The 13,491-nt window shown below is 47.1% G+C and overlaps 1 protein-coding gene across 1 annotated transcript; it reads right to left on the bottom strand.

Moving 5' to 3' along the window:
• Positions 1-10,921: 10,921 nt before the first annotated feature.
• LOC124698556 (40S ribosomal protein Sa-2-like) lies at positions 10,922-13,111 on the bottom strand. Its single transcript, XM_047231042.1, has 5 exons — positions 12,967-13,111; positions 12,092-12,354; positions 11,806-12,003; positions 11,514-11,676; positions 10,922-11,267 (listed from the first exon to the last, which is right to left on the bottom strand). Exons 1-5 carry the CDS (start codon positions 13,109-13,111, stop codon positions 11,140-11,142), a joined length of 897 nt encoding a protein of 298 aa, XP_047086998.1. The 3' UTR covers positions 10,922-11,139.
• Positions 13,112-13,491: the final 380 nt, after the last annotated feature.

The following is a 13,491-nucleotide window of genomic DNA, read 5'->3' as shown; positions in this document are numbered from 1 at the left end:
AACTCTTCAGGGAAAACATCTGGAAAGTCACGGACCACCCAGACATCAGAGATTTCTGGTTTAGGTAGGGCTTCAATGGCATACAACTCGGCTTCAGGGGTAAACCTTGCCGATGGAGATATTGCGGATGAAGCCCAGTACAGAACACTTTTGCCAGAAAGATTGGTCAGTACAATAGACCTGGCTGAACAATCGATGACAGCCTTATGCTTTGCTAGCCAATCCATGCCCAAAATGACATCAATGTCAGTTGACTTGAGGGCAATGAGAGAGGTAGGGAACCACACTGGCCCTATACTGATTATAACCTCAGGGGTAATCCAGATAGTTTGCCAATGAGAACCAGGAGTTGTGATCTCTAGAGGGGAGGGCATTGTCTCGAAGGGTATATCATGCTTTCTTGCAAACTCTTGAGATATGAATGTATGCGATGCTCCGGAATCAAACAGAACTGTAGCTAGGATTGAGTTTATATAGAGCGTACCCATTAGGACGCTTGGATCCTCTTCAGCCTCATCAGCAGAGACATGGTTCAGACGAGCACGACCAGAGGCGGGATATTTGTCATCCTTCTTGGGCTGAGAATATCCACGACCAGCAGACTTCTGAGGGCACTCCTTTGAGTAGTGGCCGGCTGACCACAAGAGTAGCGAGGCACCACTAGGAACAAGTACCCATGGTAGGACGATAGCTTGAACCACCGGAGGGTGGCTTAGAGTTATTGCCGGAAGACCTTGGTGCATAGGGAGCACGAGGTACAAGACTCGTAAGGGATCCGGACTCGGCGCTTCTTGTTGTGAGAGGAAGACGCACGAGAATCACCTTCTTCACGCTTCTTGGATTTTTCCATATCCTTCCTTCCGTTCTCCATCGAAGAGCACGGTTATGCGAGTCTTGGAATGACTCGAAGGTGAAAGGAAGCATCTCATAGCGAAGCTCGGGGTTAAGTCCCTTTCGGAACGGATCTTGCTTGTCGACATCATCAACCACATCACGTGGTGCATAGCGAGACAGACTGAGTGAACTCACGTCCATATGTCTCCACATCCAGCCTTCCCCGACCGAAGTCCGGGAATTCCCTCCTTTTGATGTCCATGACAGTCTTGGGGATATAGGCCGCACGGAAAGCCGTGACAAACTCCTCCCGAGTAACATCATGTCCCGGCGCTTGAAGAGCCGGAAAACCTTCCCACCAAGAACCAGCTGCACCTTCCTAACCGGTAGGTGGCGAAGTTCACGCGTTCACCCGGTGGAACATGAAGAGCGTTGAACTTGCGCTCGATGGTGCGAAGCCAATCATCGCATCAAGAGGCTCCTTGGGGTGGGTGAAGACGAGGAGGCAGTGCACGGATGAAGTCCCCAAGTGTGACACGCTTGTCGGGACGACGTTCCGTGTTTTGAGCTACACGCTCCAGGAGTTGTTCATTCCTCGGGCGGTTGGTCTCAATGTTGTTAAGAACCCGCGCCATTGTGGGAGGTGGCGGCGGTTCTCGTTCGGCATTGTTTTGTCCACGTCGGTTACGACCACGACCACGACCAGCCATCCCGAAGAGAAAGACAAAGACCATGAGAAACAGATTCCTTGGAAAGAATTCAACGGAACGATAACATTCACTGAATGGAAGGAACAAAATCCAGATCAACTGATGTAACTTTAGAAACATTGAGTTAAGCAACCAAGTACGGAGTACTTTTTAGAGAAAACAACCCAAACCCGTAGATCCTATAAGTTTGGAAATAACAGGGTAGAGGTAAAACCTTTTTCAATCAAAACAAGGTAAGATGACTCAGCATTAGAGTGACACCAGATAAGGAGTAAAAAGAATCCTATTCAGATGTTTTTGGGAAATACTTTTGGGTTTCAAATAGTTTTCACAACTACTAGACTCAACATCGACCAGTCGAAAGGGTTTCCTATAGGCAGTCCTGCTCTGATACCAAAACCTGTGGGGAACCCCGGAGGTCAGGGCTAGACAAACCCGGATATCACATCCGGCATAAGCCTAACCTAGATCTCTAGGGCCTACGGGGTGAGAATCGGTAACACAACGAGTGACTCTACGACCGAAAGCAAATATATTACAACTCTTAGCAGAGTTAAGATCCAAATTTATTACACGCAGAGGTCACTGACCACAATTCAACAAGCAACGGAAAGCAAATTATGTTATCTAGATAACAAGACTGCAAAGGGCCTAAGGGGCCATAACATAAGGCGACGTCCCAGCCCATAAGTCTCGAGCCGCCGCTCGAGGAACTCCAAACTACTCGTCGACGTCAAGGTAGAAGCCACCATCCGTTGGAAGGACTTCGTCACGAAACAAAGCATGCAAGGCCGAGTACAGGGACTCAGCAAGACTTAGTACAACCTCGTTAGCAAAGCGGTTATGCGAGGCTTTATGTGGAGCTTATTTTGCGGAAAGCCGCTTTTCCTTTGTAAACGGGAGGGAGCGAAGCTCGTCTAATCGGACCATTTTAAAAAGAGGTAAGAGAGCGATATCAACTCTAGCTCTAAGATCATCATGTTGAATCCACCGAATCTTCATCATTACCCGAACCTATCACCTAGGATCACCCCTCGACACCCCGAGAAGGGATCCTTATTCACACATTAACATCAAGTTTTACGATTAGGTTCAAGTTGTCTATGATCACGAGAATCCATCACCAAGTCGTCCATAACCGTGGACACGGCTTTTCGAAAAGATTTACCCCGCAGGGGTGTACAACTTTACCCACACGCGCCGACCGACTCTTAATGCCACTATAGATTAACACACTTCCTTGGTGTGCCTGGCAGGGTGGTCGACCAAAACCTTTCCCTTACTTCGCCTATTCCATGAGTCAAACTAACCGGGGAGCTCCGTCATCGTAGGTAGCCACTCTCCGAGGCGGTCCCGGTCATTATGCGCAGGGGATCCAGGTTCAATGCCTTCGACATCCTTCACCCTAGCCACGCCACCGTATGATGCACTTTGAAAACCTTTTCCACCTTTCCCCCATGCGTATGGCAAATGGAACTCGCAAACTAATTGACTCATGGGTAAGCTAGGTAAGTTCGGGCCAAGGGGTTCCCATGGGCCCCGTGTGGTTGTACGCTCAGTCTTGGTTCCGAAGGCGAGAACTCAGGTCCTAGTATCGGCGAGAACGGGTCAAATCACCACATACCCATGTGGCGGCCCATCCAAGCCTTTAGCATGTTTATTAACATCATCTCTGATCTTACCACGTCATCCTGACAAACTAGGTTCATTCGTAGCTCTGATTCATCAACCGGATGGATCAGACTTCACAGCTAAGCATGGCTAAGCATATCATATACAAGGCCCTAGCGATGCGATCAAGCTCAACCTAGTTTTGCTGGGAGCGGTGGATCAGGAACTTTAGGCTACAAGGATAGATGGTGCACACATAGGATATCTACAACTGCCGATAAAACATATTTGAAGCGTATGCAATATGTAATAACCAGAAGTAAAAGCATTTCGAAACCACATATGAACCAGGTTAGGGCTTGCCTTGTCCCTCGTTGTTCGACGCTCGCTCTTCGGTGGCGTTGATCTCGAGCTCGCGTTCGGTCCCTATCGATGAAGAACCAAACACCGGAAAGGAAGAGCACAATCAAGACAAGGTACAATGCAATGCACATACAACATGATGATATGTCATATTAAAGGGGTTTGGGTAACCCTAGGTGCATCGATGGAAATTAAAGGGGTTCAGCTCGAACCCCGACATATGAGAGGGGTCAAATTAGGGTTTCTACTAAGGCTCATATTTAATTGGTTCAAAGATGTATGAAACATGGATAAACAACTAGGATTTGTTTTTCTGATCATTTTGATATATAATTTTATATTTTTCTGATTTAAAATGAATTATTTATGAATTTCCCAAGTTTAATTCATTTTAAATCAATTTCGGAAAATTATATAAATAATAATAAAGTTGGACCCACATGTCATAATTTTATTCTTTTCTAAACATTTATGAAATTATTAAAATCCTGACAGGGGACACCACATGTCATTATTTTTCTATTTACCGAAATTACGTAAATGAATTACCTGGAAAAAATGGAAAAACAATTGCTCGCGTCATGCTGACGTCATGCTGACGTCAGCGCGACCTTGAGCTCGCAGGTGGCGTTGCAATCCGGCGATTCACGCCGTAATCGCACGCGTGCGCGGGGGCAATAGATGCGGCTCGACGCGGGGAGCCGTTTGGTGGCGGCGCCGCTCGCGAATCGTCGCCGGAGCATGGCCGGCGGCCATGTCCGAGCGGCGGCGGGGCAGGTGGTGCGGCGCGGCGGCGATACAGAGGGGGAGAGGGCGACCCGAGGGTGCAGGGAGGGGCAGCGGCTCACCGTGAAGCTCGTGGAGGGGTCGGCGACGGCCAGAGAGCCTCGCCGGCGCCGGAATCGGGCGGGGCAGGGGCCGGCCAGAGGAGTTAGGGTTAGGGATTTGGGGGCGTCGGGAGAGCGCGACGAGGGGAATAAAGGGGCTAGGGTTCGTCGGGGCGGCGGTGGCGAGCTTTTATAGCCGTCAGGGGGCGGCGGGGGTGATCTTGGCGCGCGGCGCCATCGGGCGGCCGTCGTTGCCGCCGGCACTCGCTTCGTTTCGCGGGGAGGACGACGGCGTTTTGCGTGAAAACCCCCTGCGGGGTGGTTGGGGCTGGTGGGGGTGCGGGCTGGGCCGAGTTGGGCTGCGGCCGGAGAGGGAAAAAAGAGAGAGAGAGTGGGCTGAGCCCAGGAGAGGGAAGAGAGGGTTCTCTCTCTCTCTTTTTCTATTTTTTTTCCCCTTTTTCTATTTCTCCAATTCAATTCAAATTTGAATCTGTTTGAATTTGATTTGAAAACTCAAACTTTTCAGAGATATTTCTAAACACACATGGTCTTATTGAGAAACAACAAAACCATGTTGCTTAGTATTAAAAACTTGCAAGATTTGAATGAGAAAGAGATAGAGAGGGATTTGCATAATTCAAAAATGGAGATGCAAATTTTGTTCCAATGCAAACTAAATGCATGAAATGCACATGATCACTCCTTTATTTAGATAAACAAGGTTGGGATGTTACAAAAGTCTAGGGGGGCCACCCGACTAAGCTACCCGTAACGAAGTCCGGCCGTACTCCGAAGCAGACTCAGGGTTTGCGACGGCGGCTAGGCGTGCGAACCACACGCTTTCGCTAAACGTCCCGCGGGGTACGGTACGTGAATATAAACACCCGAAGGCAACAGGAAGTAAACACCCGAAGGCAACAGTAAGTAAAGCATGGCATACATGGCATAGGCAAATAAAACCAAGGTTGTGGCCCCCTTTTCAACCGACTTGAGAAAAGGTAATGGGTGAGGGGGTCCCAATAATCGTCCCCACGCATGGGTAGAGCGCTCAATCTCGGAACAGATAACAAGAACTCGGGTCCTAGGGGACATTAGCGAGTCAAAGTTCCGATGCTTTCGCAAAGGGGCTCACAGATGCCTCTGCTTACAATTTTAGTTGTTAACAATTAAATAGAGCATGTGTATCTCCAACAACTGATAAGCATGTGATAACCTCCCAACAACCCAACATATCCCGATAACAGATCGAGATAAACAACAAAGCCTAAACACACATACGACTCGCAAGGCTCAAACATCAAGCAACGGCTATGGGTAAGGAATGATACATATAGGAGTATTATGGTGAACAAGTGGAATAGGACACGTGACTCGATAAAGAATCGCAACATAAGGATAGCAGTGCGAGGGAGAGAGTAAAATAGGTGAAGAGAAAGGGCTCGCCTGTGAAAAGCTGCAGAAGAACTTGTCGTATCTCACAACACCACTTCGTGATCCTATCCGTGAAGAAGCAAATGCTACAACAAACAACGGATGCAAATCTTACAACTACGGATAAGGAAGATCCAGCATGATCAAGATGGTATGCATGGCATGGCAGATATGATGCGATGCACTTATCCAATTTAAGCGGAGTCGGAACCCCGGACAAGCGAATTAGGTTGGAGTTGCATTTCCTACCGGCAAAGTTAAGTGGTTGTTAGCATGGCATAGCACGGCAAGGGTGCGCTACTTCAAAGTTAAATGGAACCGGGACAACATTTATATAATATCCCACATATTCCATATGTTACATATTAGGTGGTAATGCAAACTAGCACGCAATTATATGATGCATGATGCAACAACAAGCATGGATGGCATATTCATGTTCAGCACATTTTTCTGATCAATTTTCATATAGAACACTTTTAAAATGGAGTTACCATGTAAAAGTTATTAAAGGAATAGGGTTTTGTTATTTTAAAATAGTCGAACAGATTTTATTTAATATGGGAAGGACCCGAAAACAAAAACAGATCGGGGGGGAGGACCCCGGGTTACTTTTGAATATATGCAGGGGGTTTTCTTGGAAATAGATGCTGGCAGGGACTGCGGGTTGATAGAATAAAGGATGCAGGGGCCTATGTGCAAAACGGAATAGATCTGGATCTCACAAGGAATATGCTCACCGAGGGGGAAACTACCCACGGTCGCTGACGGGTGGGGCCCAGGTGGCCACGCCGGGCGCCACGCCGGCGAAGCTTGGTCGACGCGCGGGATGCCGCTCGCGGCGAGGAGGAGGCGGTGACTGCGGCTCGGCGTCGCACGGGCGGGCGCCTCGGTGGGTTCCAGGAAGCGAGGTTGGGCGTCGGGGATGCGCCTCGCGGGCGCGGACCATCTGGAGGCGGCGCCGCTGCAGGAGGTCGCCGGAGCTTCACCGGCGTCGAGGTCTGCGGCGGAGAACGTCGGCAACGCGGTGAGAAATCGAACCAGGAAGCAAACGAGGGGAAGAGGAGGTCTAGGAGGGGCGCCAGGTTACCAGGGACACGGTAGTAAGGTCGAGGTCGCCGGAGAAGAACTGGTGTCGCCGGAATCGGGGAAGAACGCCGCCAGAGACGGAGAGGGGAACGGCGATTTTGAGCTCGATTTACGGAGCCCCTTTTCGATTCCTTCGGCGAGGTTGCAGAGGAGAACGAGGCGGAGCTTTTGGTGGCGGTGGCTTGTCGAGGGGATGCCGGAGATGGTGGGACGCCGGCGATGAAGTGGCGGTGCCGTGGGGTTTCTCCCCTGGTTCCTTGGCGTGGAGAGGAGGAAAGGGAAAAGGAGAGGGAGCAGTGAGGTTGGTGGTGGCGTGAGGAAGATAGGGTTCACGCGAGGCGCGTGTGGAGCGGCTTTAACCAGCAGGTGAGAGAGGAGGGCCACGGTAGCTGTCGTCGACCTGGAAGGGGTCACGCCTTCTGCGTGCCTCGCTGCAGAAGACGACGATGCGAGGGGGAGCCAGTTCTCCGAAAGGGTATCGGGCCAAAAGGAGTTGGGCCGAGGCCGAGCTGGGCTGGGCCAAGGAGGGAGGAAGGAAGGAGGGAGGCCTGCATAGGGTTAGGGCTTTTGCTGTTTTTATTTTCTTTTTCTGTTTTCCTTTTTCTCTTTTTATTTAAAACTGTTTTGAAATTGAATTTGAATCAAGGTGAGGATGAGATTAAAAGTAGTTTTGCACAAATAGTTATTTACTTGTAATCAAAACAAAACTCATTTTAATCCAAATTACTTGTTGAACAACTTAATTATAAAATAGGAATATGAGAGGGGGTTTAAGGTTTAGTTGAAAGAAAAGAAGAGGGGAGATTCTCATTTTATAACCATATGAGGGAAACACAAGATTAGGGTTTCATGTAAAATAAAAGACAAGGGAGATTTATAAAATAGTTTTATTTTGTTAAAATATGGATGATGTGATGCAAATGCCATGATGATGCATGAAAAGAAAAGAACAGACAAAATCTATTAAGGGTGCTACCCTGGGCCGTTACACTTCACACCAAACATAGGGGGGCGGATGGGATGCTAAGCATAAATAGATTGCCATAGATGCTGCGAAAACAAGTTATACATGAGCAAGGTCCAAGATATTGATAGCCTATGAAATGTAGTTAAGAAATGACATGTATCTACTACCCTAGATATGGGGAGAGTAAGTCACTTGGACATACTACCTCCATCCCAAAGTTTTAAGGCTTATTTTTTTTGAAAAGTTAAACCATGTAAAGTTTGGTCAAACTTTTGGAACAATCTATCTACAAATATAATATTTTCTAGATACCATACGAAAAAATATTTATTATCTATTTAATGATATTAGTTTTGTATTTTACATGTTAATGTTTTTTGGTAAAAATTTATTCAAACTTGACATAGTTTGACTTTCTAAAAATAATATAAGCCTTAAACTTTGGGATGGAGGTAGTACATGATAATACACATGCACATGGAAAAAAATAGTTTACATGCTCATTGTATTTTAACAAAAATTTGAGTATATAACTTTAATTTCTGAGTTTTTTAGGAGCGTGACTCGGATCTGGAGTCAGAAGGGGGATTGGAGAGGGAATCAGGGGCCACCAAAGGGGTGGACTAAAAGCTCACTAAGGCTCGATTCGTTGAAGCTCACTTAGACTCTGTAATTAAGCTCGTTAAGGAGTAATTAAGCTCATTATCCTTAACGATCTAAAACTCAGATCTGGTGAGATCTGCTTCTCGACGTGTCGCTGACGTTCGCCATTTTCCATGACAGCTCTGGGATCGGGGCGAGGTGGATGCTCTAGAGAGAGGATGTTGGTTCGGAGGTGGTGGATCTGTCGTTGTTCCCCGACTTCGCGTCAACGGGATGCGGTGGATCTTGGTTCAAGGAAGCACATGGATTTCCCCCGGTCGACGTGCCACAGCGACATGTGTCTCGCCGGTTGCAGCGGGCCAGTTCATCGACTCACAAAGCCTCATTAGCGATGATGCTTCTTCAGATCTAGCAATGGTAGAGGCTCGATGTCTCCTCAAACTTGTGCTTAGGCAGCGTTGGAGGTTGGGGTCAGCCGCTAGTTTCAGCGAGTGCGAGAAAACCTAGGGATGGTTCTGTATTTTTTCATTTTTTAGGGTTCTATCTGCAAAGTTTCCAGCAAATATGTTTTCTCCTGGTCTTTTTTTTAGTTTCCACGTTTATTAGTTCATGTAACTTGATTTTTTATTAACAAAATGCGTAGTTGCTCTCAAAAAAGAAAACTTCAGCTCGCAAGAGGCACAAATGCTAGCTAATGGAGATCTCACAAAAATATGGCTCACGGACTCTCAATCGCTAGTTTTTCTTTTGACTTCTTTAGCATGGGAAGTTACACATTGGTAAATATGAGCTAATGGGCTAATCTGATGGCCTAGGTTGGCTGGGCTGTTACTGAATAACGGGCTTAACATTGAGCGCTCCTTAAGCATAACGAGCTAAGTCCCAAATGGCCCATGGACTGGAGCCCAAAATCTGTCTCAAGGTTTGCACTCTTGGCCCGTGCTGGAGTAAATGACAATGTTGGCTAGAATATTTGACCAACGCAGTTGCATGTTCTTTTTTTTAACATAGCGCCTCGGAAGGGGCTCGAAACTTTCATTCAAAACAGTAGTGGAGGTACATATTTGTTACAAAGGACACCATGAAGTAAGGAAATATTACATAGATCCCTAGCATTTGTAGAAAGGACCCTGCTAAATAATTTGGAATGTCAATCTAGTCCATTCTTTTCCCCAATGAGGAGCAGAGAGCTCGGGACGAAGACGGGGACGAAACCACTTGCCGTCGACCTGGCAAAGCGCTCAGCGGCTGAGCTGCAGAAGGGCCTCACAACGGAGGTTGCTGATTTGCCGGAGCACACCGGCATAAAGAAGGCCACATTGGCCATATATATCGACGTCTTTCTTCTAGACGCAGAGAAGAAGCTCCAAGTTGAACTCCAGAGCCGCTCGAGCAGGGCAACAGAAGCACGCAGACAACACGCAGAGAAGACGAACTCACCATCCAACCCGAAGCTTCTTCCACGAACTCGGGGAGGCAATCTTATGAGATATCGGTGGTGACGAGCCTGGGCTCTAACCGGAGCAGCTTCATAGCACCTCACAGATAGATGTCGATGCAGAACTTGGCTAGTAGTAGCTCGGCCGCCGTTTCCCTCCTCGCCACCACGATCGGCCAGGGAAAATTGCAGCCAAATACTCCTCCACCTCGAACAACATCGGCATCCAGCCATGTTCTTCTCCAATCATCCGCCCAGGCACCATGCCCACGAACAAGGAGATGAGGAAGCACCAGATCCTGGCAAGAAGCAGCTCCGTCGAGCTTATTCAAGCACAAGCCCTTTCGATCCGCTGCCCCACCGCACCCTCCACCACGGAAGATCGCTGAGAGGAAGCTTTTGTAGGCCATGGCCGCCGCACGAAAGCAGCCACGACGGCCGAACGGAGAACAGCATCTCGCCACTCTGCACACAGGCAAACAACACTACTAAACCTACTACTATATACAGAGGGCGGCCTCCTCCCTCCCAGTGACTACAGACAGCGACGCCGCCGGCGAGGAGGGAGGAGCCGGTGGCGGTGGGTCGACTCTCAAGGTGATAAGAGATAAGAGAGAGAAGAGAGCTACTCTCCAATGGTTTTGCAAGCGCCTAACTAGACCGGCCCTTACCATGTATTCCCTCCTTCATAAAATATGATGTCTATAGTTTTTTTTTTTGTCAAAGTCAAATTATTTGAAGTTTGACTAACTATATATGTCAAAATATAAACATCTAAGATACCAAATGTACACAATATGAAAGTATATTTCATGACCATTCTAACAATATTGGTATGAAATTATAGTGTTGACATCTTCTAGTGAAGTTTGACTTTGACCAGAAATTATAGGCATCCTATTTTAGGAGGAGGGAGTATTTGCAACATTATTTAAAAGCAGATCTAAAAAAAAGTTAAGCCCGTAGATGGTAAAATGACATCAATTGATCTCCACTTCACAACAAAAAGAGAAATAGTGACATCAGAAGGATCAACCAGAAAACCACATCAGTATGTTGCAAGGCATACATTCAATCAAAAATGCCATTGCGGGAAGGTAGCAAGCAAGGAATCGTATCGCAGTGTCAGCTGAGTAAACGCTCAAAATTGATTCTCACTTAACATTACACAGTACCATAACTGGGGGCTACCAAAACAGATCTGCTAATACGAACAACACGTTAAATAACTCTTCTCTCCTTGAGTGTCACCCACTGAACATCCTGTTACCAGCCAGTGGGGGCCGGAGCACTGCCTTCTTCCCAACCAGTGGCAGGAGCAGGGACAGCAGCAACAGCCGCATCAGCAGGAAGAGGGACGGCAGGTGCATCCCAACCTTCTCCAGCTACAGGAGCTGCACCCAAATAAACATGAGTGCTTCAGTTCCATGATACGTTATTTCAAAAAGAAAGCATCATGACACCCCAATCAAGTTGTTCTGTATTCTGGTTCTTAAGTTAAAGAACCAACATTAGACAATATGAACAGACTAAAATAAGATGTCCAGTCAAATTATGAAGGAAAGTGGGGAGATATTCAAGGTGAAGGCTGGATGTTCAGTAATAACTGGATTAGGTACTAAGAAAAAAAGAAGACAAACCTGGAGCAGCAGCACCCCACTCAGCACCAGCTGGCCCTGCGGAGAGGGCAGGAAGATCACCCCAATTGTCCACTACCGGGGCACCGTATTCGGGAGCTACTAGAGCCTCCTCTTCATCCACCTCCTTAGCTTCCTCTGGATCTCTGTAGAAGAAAAGATCAACCTACAAAAGACAAACAAGATCTATTAGCAATCAGAAGATGGAAGGAGCTAGTCATATGTTGCTTCCAAAGGCCAATCAAGAACATAAACATAAACAATTCAGGTGAGACTTCTGATCATCCAAGTTTACCATGACATCCCACTTATGTCCTGGGAGAATCGTGCCACGCATCTGCATAACCATCCTAGCAAGTAGCCAATATAGGCAACCAATGCTCTGCTTTCCCTTGTTGTTGGCAGGAATGCCAATATCAACATAGCGCATAGGTGAATCAGTGTCACAGAAGGCTATAGTTGGTATGTTGCCAAGAGCAGACTCCTTGATGGGCTGCACGCAATTAAACGAACACATTTACAAGATGACCGATTTGCTGAATTTCATTGCAGAAAAGCTCACAATATCAAAAGAGCCATACCTGATGATCAGTTCTGGGGTCAGTCAGGATGAGAAGACGTGGCTCACTGAATGTGGTTTGCATCTGGTTAGTGAAGGTACCAGGGGTGTGCCTACCAGCAATGGCATTGGCACCAGTGTGCTGTGCAAACTTGAGGACGGCCCTCTGACCGTAAGGCCTAGCAGACTGCACAATAATGTCCTGTGGGTTCTCAATAGCAACAATCACTCTGGCAGCCAGCTGAAGCTTCTCCCAGGTTTTGCCAAGGTTGATAATGTAGATACCTACAAGAACATATACAAAGTAGCATAAGGAGAACTCCCCGGCACATTAATTACTTCTTGCTAGAATAAAAATCATTACAAGAAACACAAACAGCATTCCCTGCATTCGAGTGAAACAACAGAGTTCTAAACAGAACCACTGTTGGAAGCTTTCAGCATATTCGTGACAACAGAACAAGCCAATAAGAAATCTAGAACACCACAATAGCATAGATATACCCAACCAGTTCTCGTGTACATACATAAAAAGCAGCTAAACATAAAAACATTGCATTCATGTCGACTCTTGAGGCTCACTAGCAGCTAAACTCTACGAACCAAATGTAGAAACCAGAATATGACTTCATATGGTCAAACAGTTAATCCACTCTACGAAAGAGCATCCACTAAACGAGGCAAAGTAATCATCTTGCACCCACAAGTAGCTGATGACATCCAGGTACATGAATCAAGGTGCAGCAAGGGAAACAGTACTCATACATCTTCGAAAATCTAAATATAGGGAAGCAACCTAATCATTAGTACAAACATAATTAGATCTATCTAAACAGGAGGATCTATGTCTGCTATGGTCGCGATCGCGTAGTTTTCGTGATGAGAGAGTCGAGGTACCGTCGGTTCGGCGCTTGTAGACGTAGCGCTCCATCTGGAAGTCGCAGTTCTTGGTGCCGAGGTGCACGTCGGCCGCCAGCATCATCTGGATGTCCTGCTCCCGCTGGGAGAGCGCCCGCGGGGCGCCGCCTGCGGCTGCCGCCATCCTCACAGTCGCCGCCGAGTAGAGGACGTCGAGTTGGGGTTGAGGGCGAGGGCGAGGGCGCGAGCGCAAGAGTGGCTGGCGGCGCGATAAGGGATGGAGAGGGATCGAGCTGGGAGGTTTATATTAGTGGGCCTGTTGGGCTAAAACCCTAGATCTCCAACTATGTGATTTGACCGATGTCTGCTTATGGCTTTTCTTTTTACTAAGTTTGATTTTTAAAAGGCTAAAAAAACTTTGATAAAAAAGACCAATATAATATGTGATATTTGTTATAGATTATATCATATTTTTTAGAATATTATTTTTTAAAGGAAATTCTACATGATCTTTTAGAAAAAAAATACATAAGCAACTATAATCTGACTTCGACCGAGGAAGCT

Source organism: Lolium rigidum, chromosome 3 (genome assembly GCF_022539505.1).
Source record: "Lolium rigidum isolate FL_2022 chromosome 3, APGP_CSIRO_Lrig_0.1, whole genome shotgun sequence".
Taxonomy (NCBI): Eukaryota; Viridiplantae; Streptophyta; class Magnoliopsida; order Poales; family Poaceae; genus Lolium; species Lolium rigidum.
This window is presented reverse-complemented; position numbering and strand designations above follow the sequence as displayed.

Coding starts and splice junctions, on each gene's coding strand:
- LOC124698556 (XM_047231042.1), bottom strand. CDS start 13,111: ATGGCGGCAGCCGCAGGCGGCGCCCCGCGGGCGCTCTCCCAGCGGGAG. Junction 12,004..12,091: donor ACCCCAGAACTGATCATCAG/GTATGGCTCTTT, acceptor AATTGCGTGCAG/CCCATCAAGGAGTCTGCTCT. Junction 11,677..11,805: donor GACATAAGTGGGATGTCATG/GTAAACTTGGAT, acceptor TGTCTTTTGTAG/GTTGATCTTTTCTTCTACAG.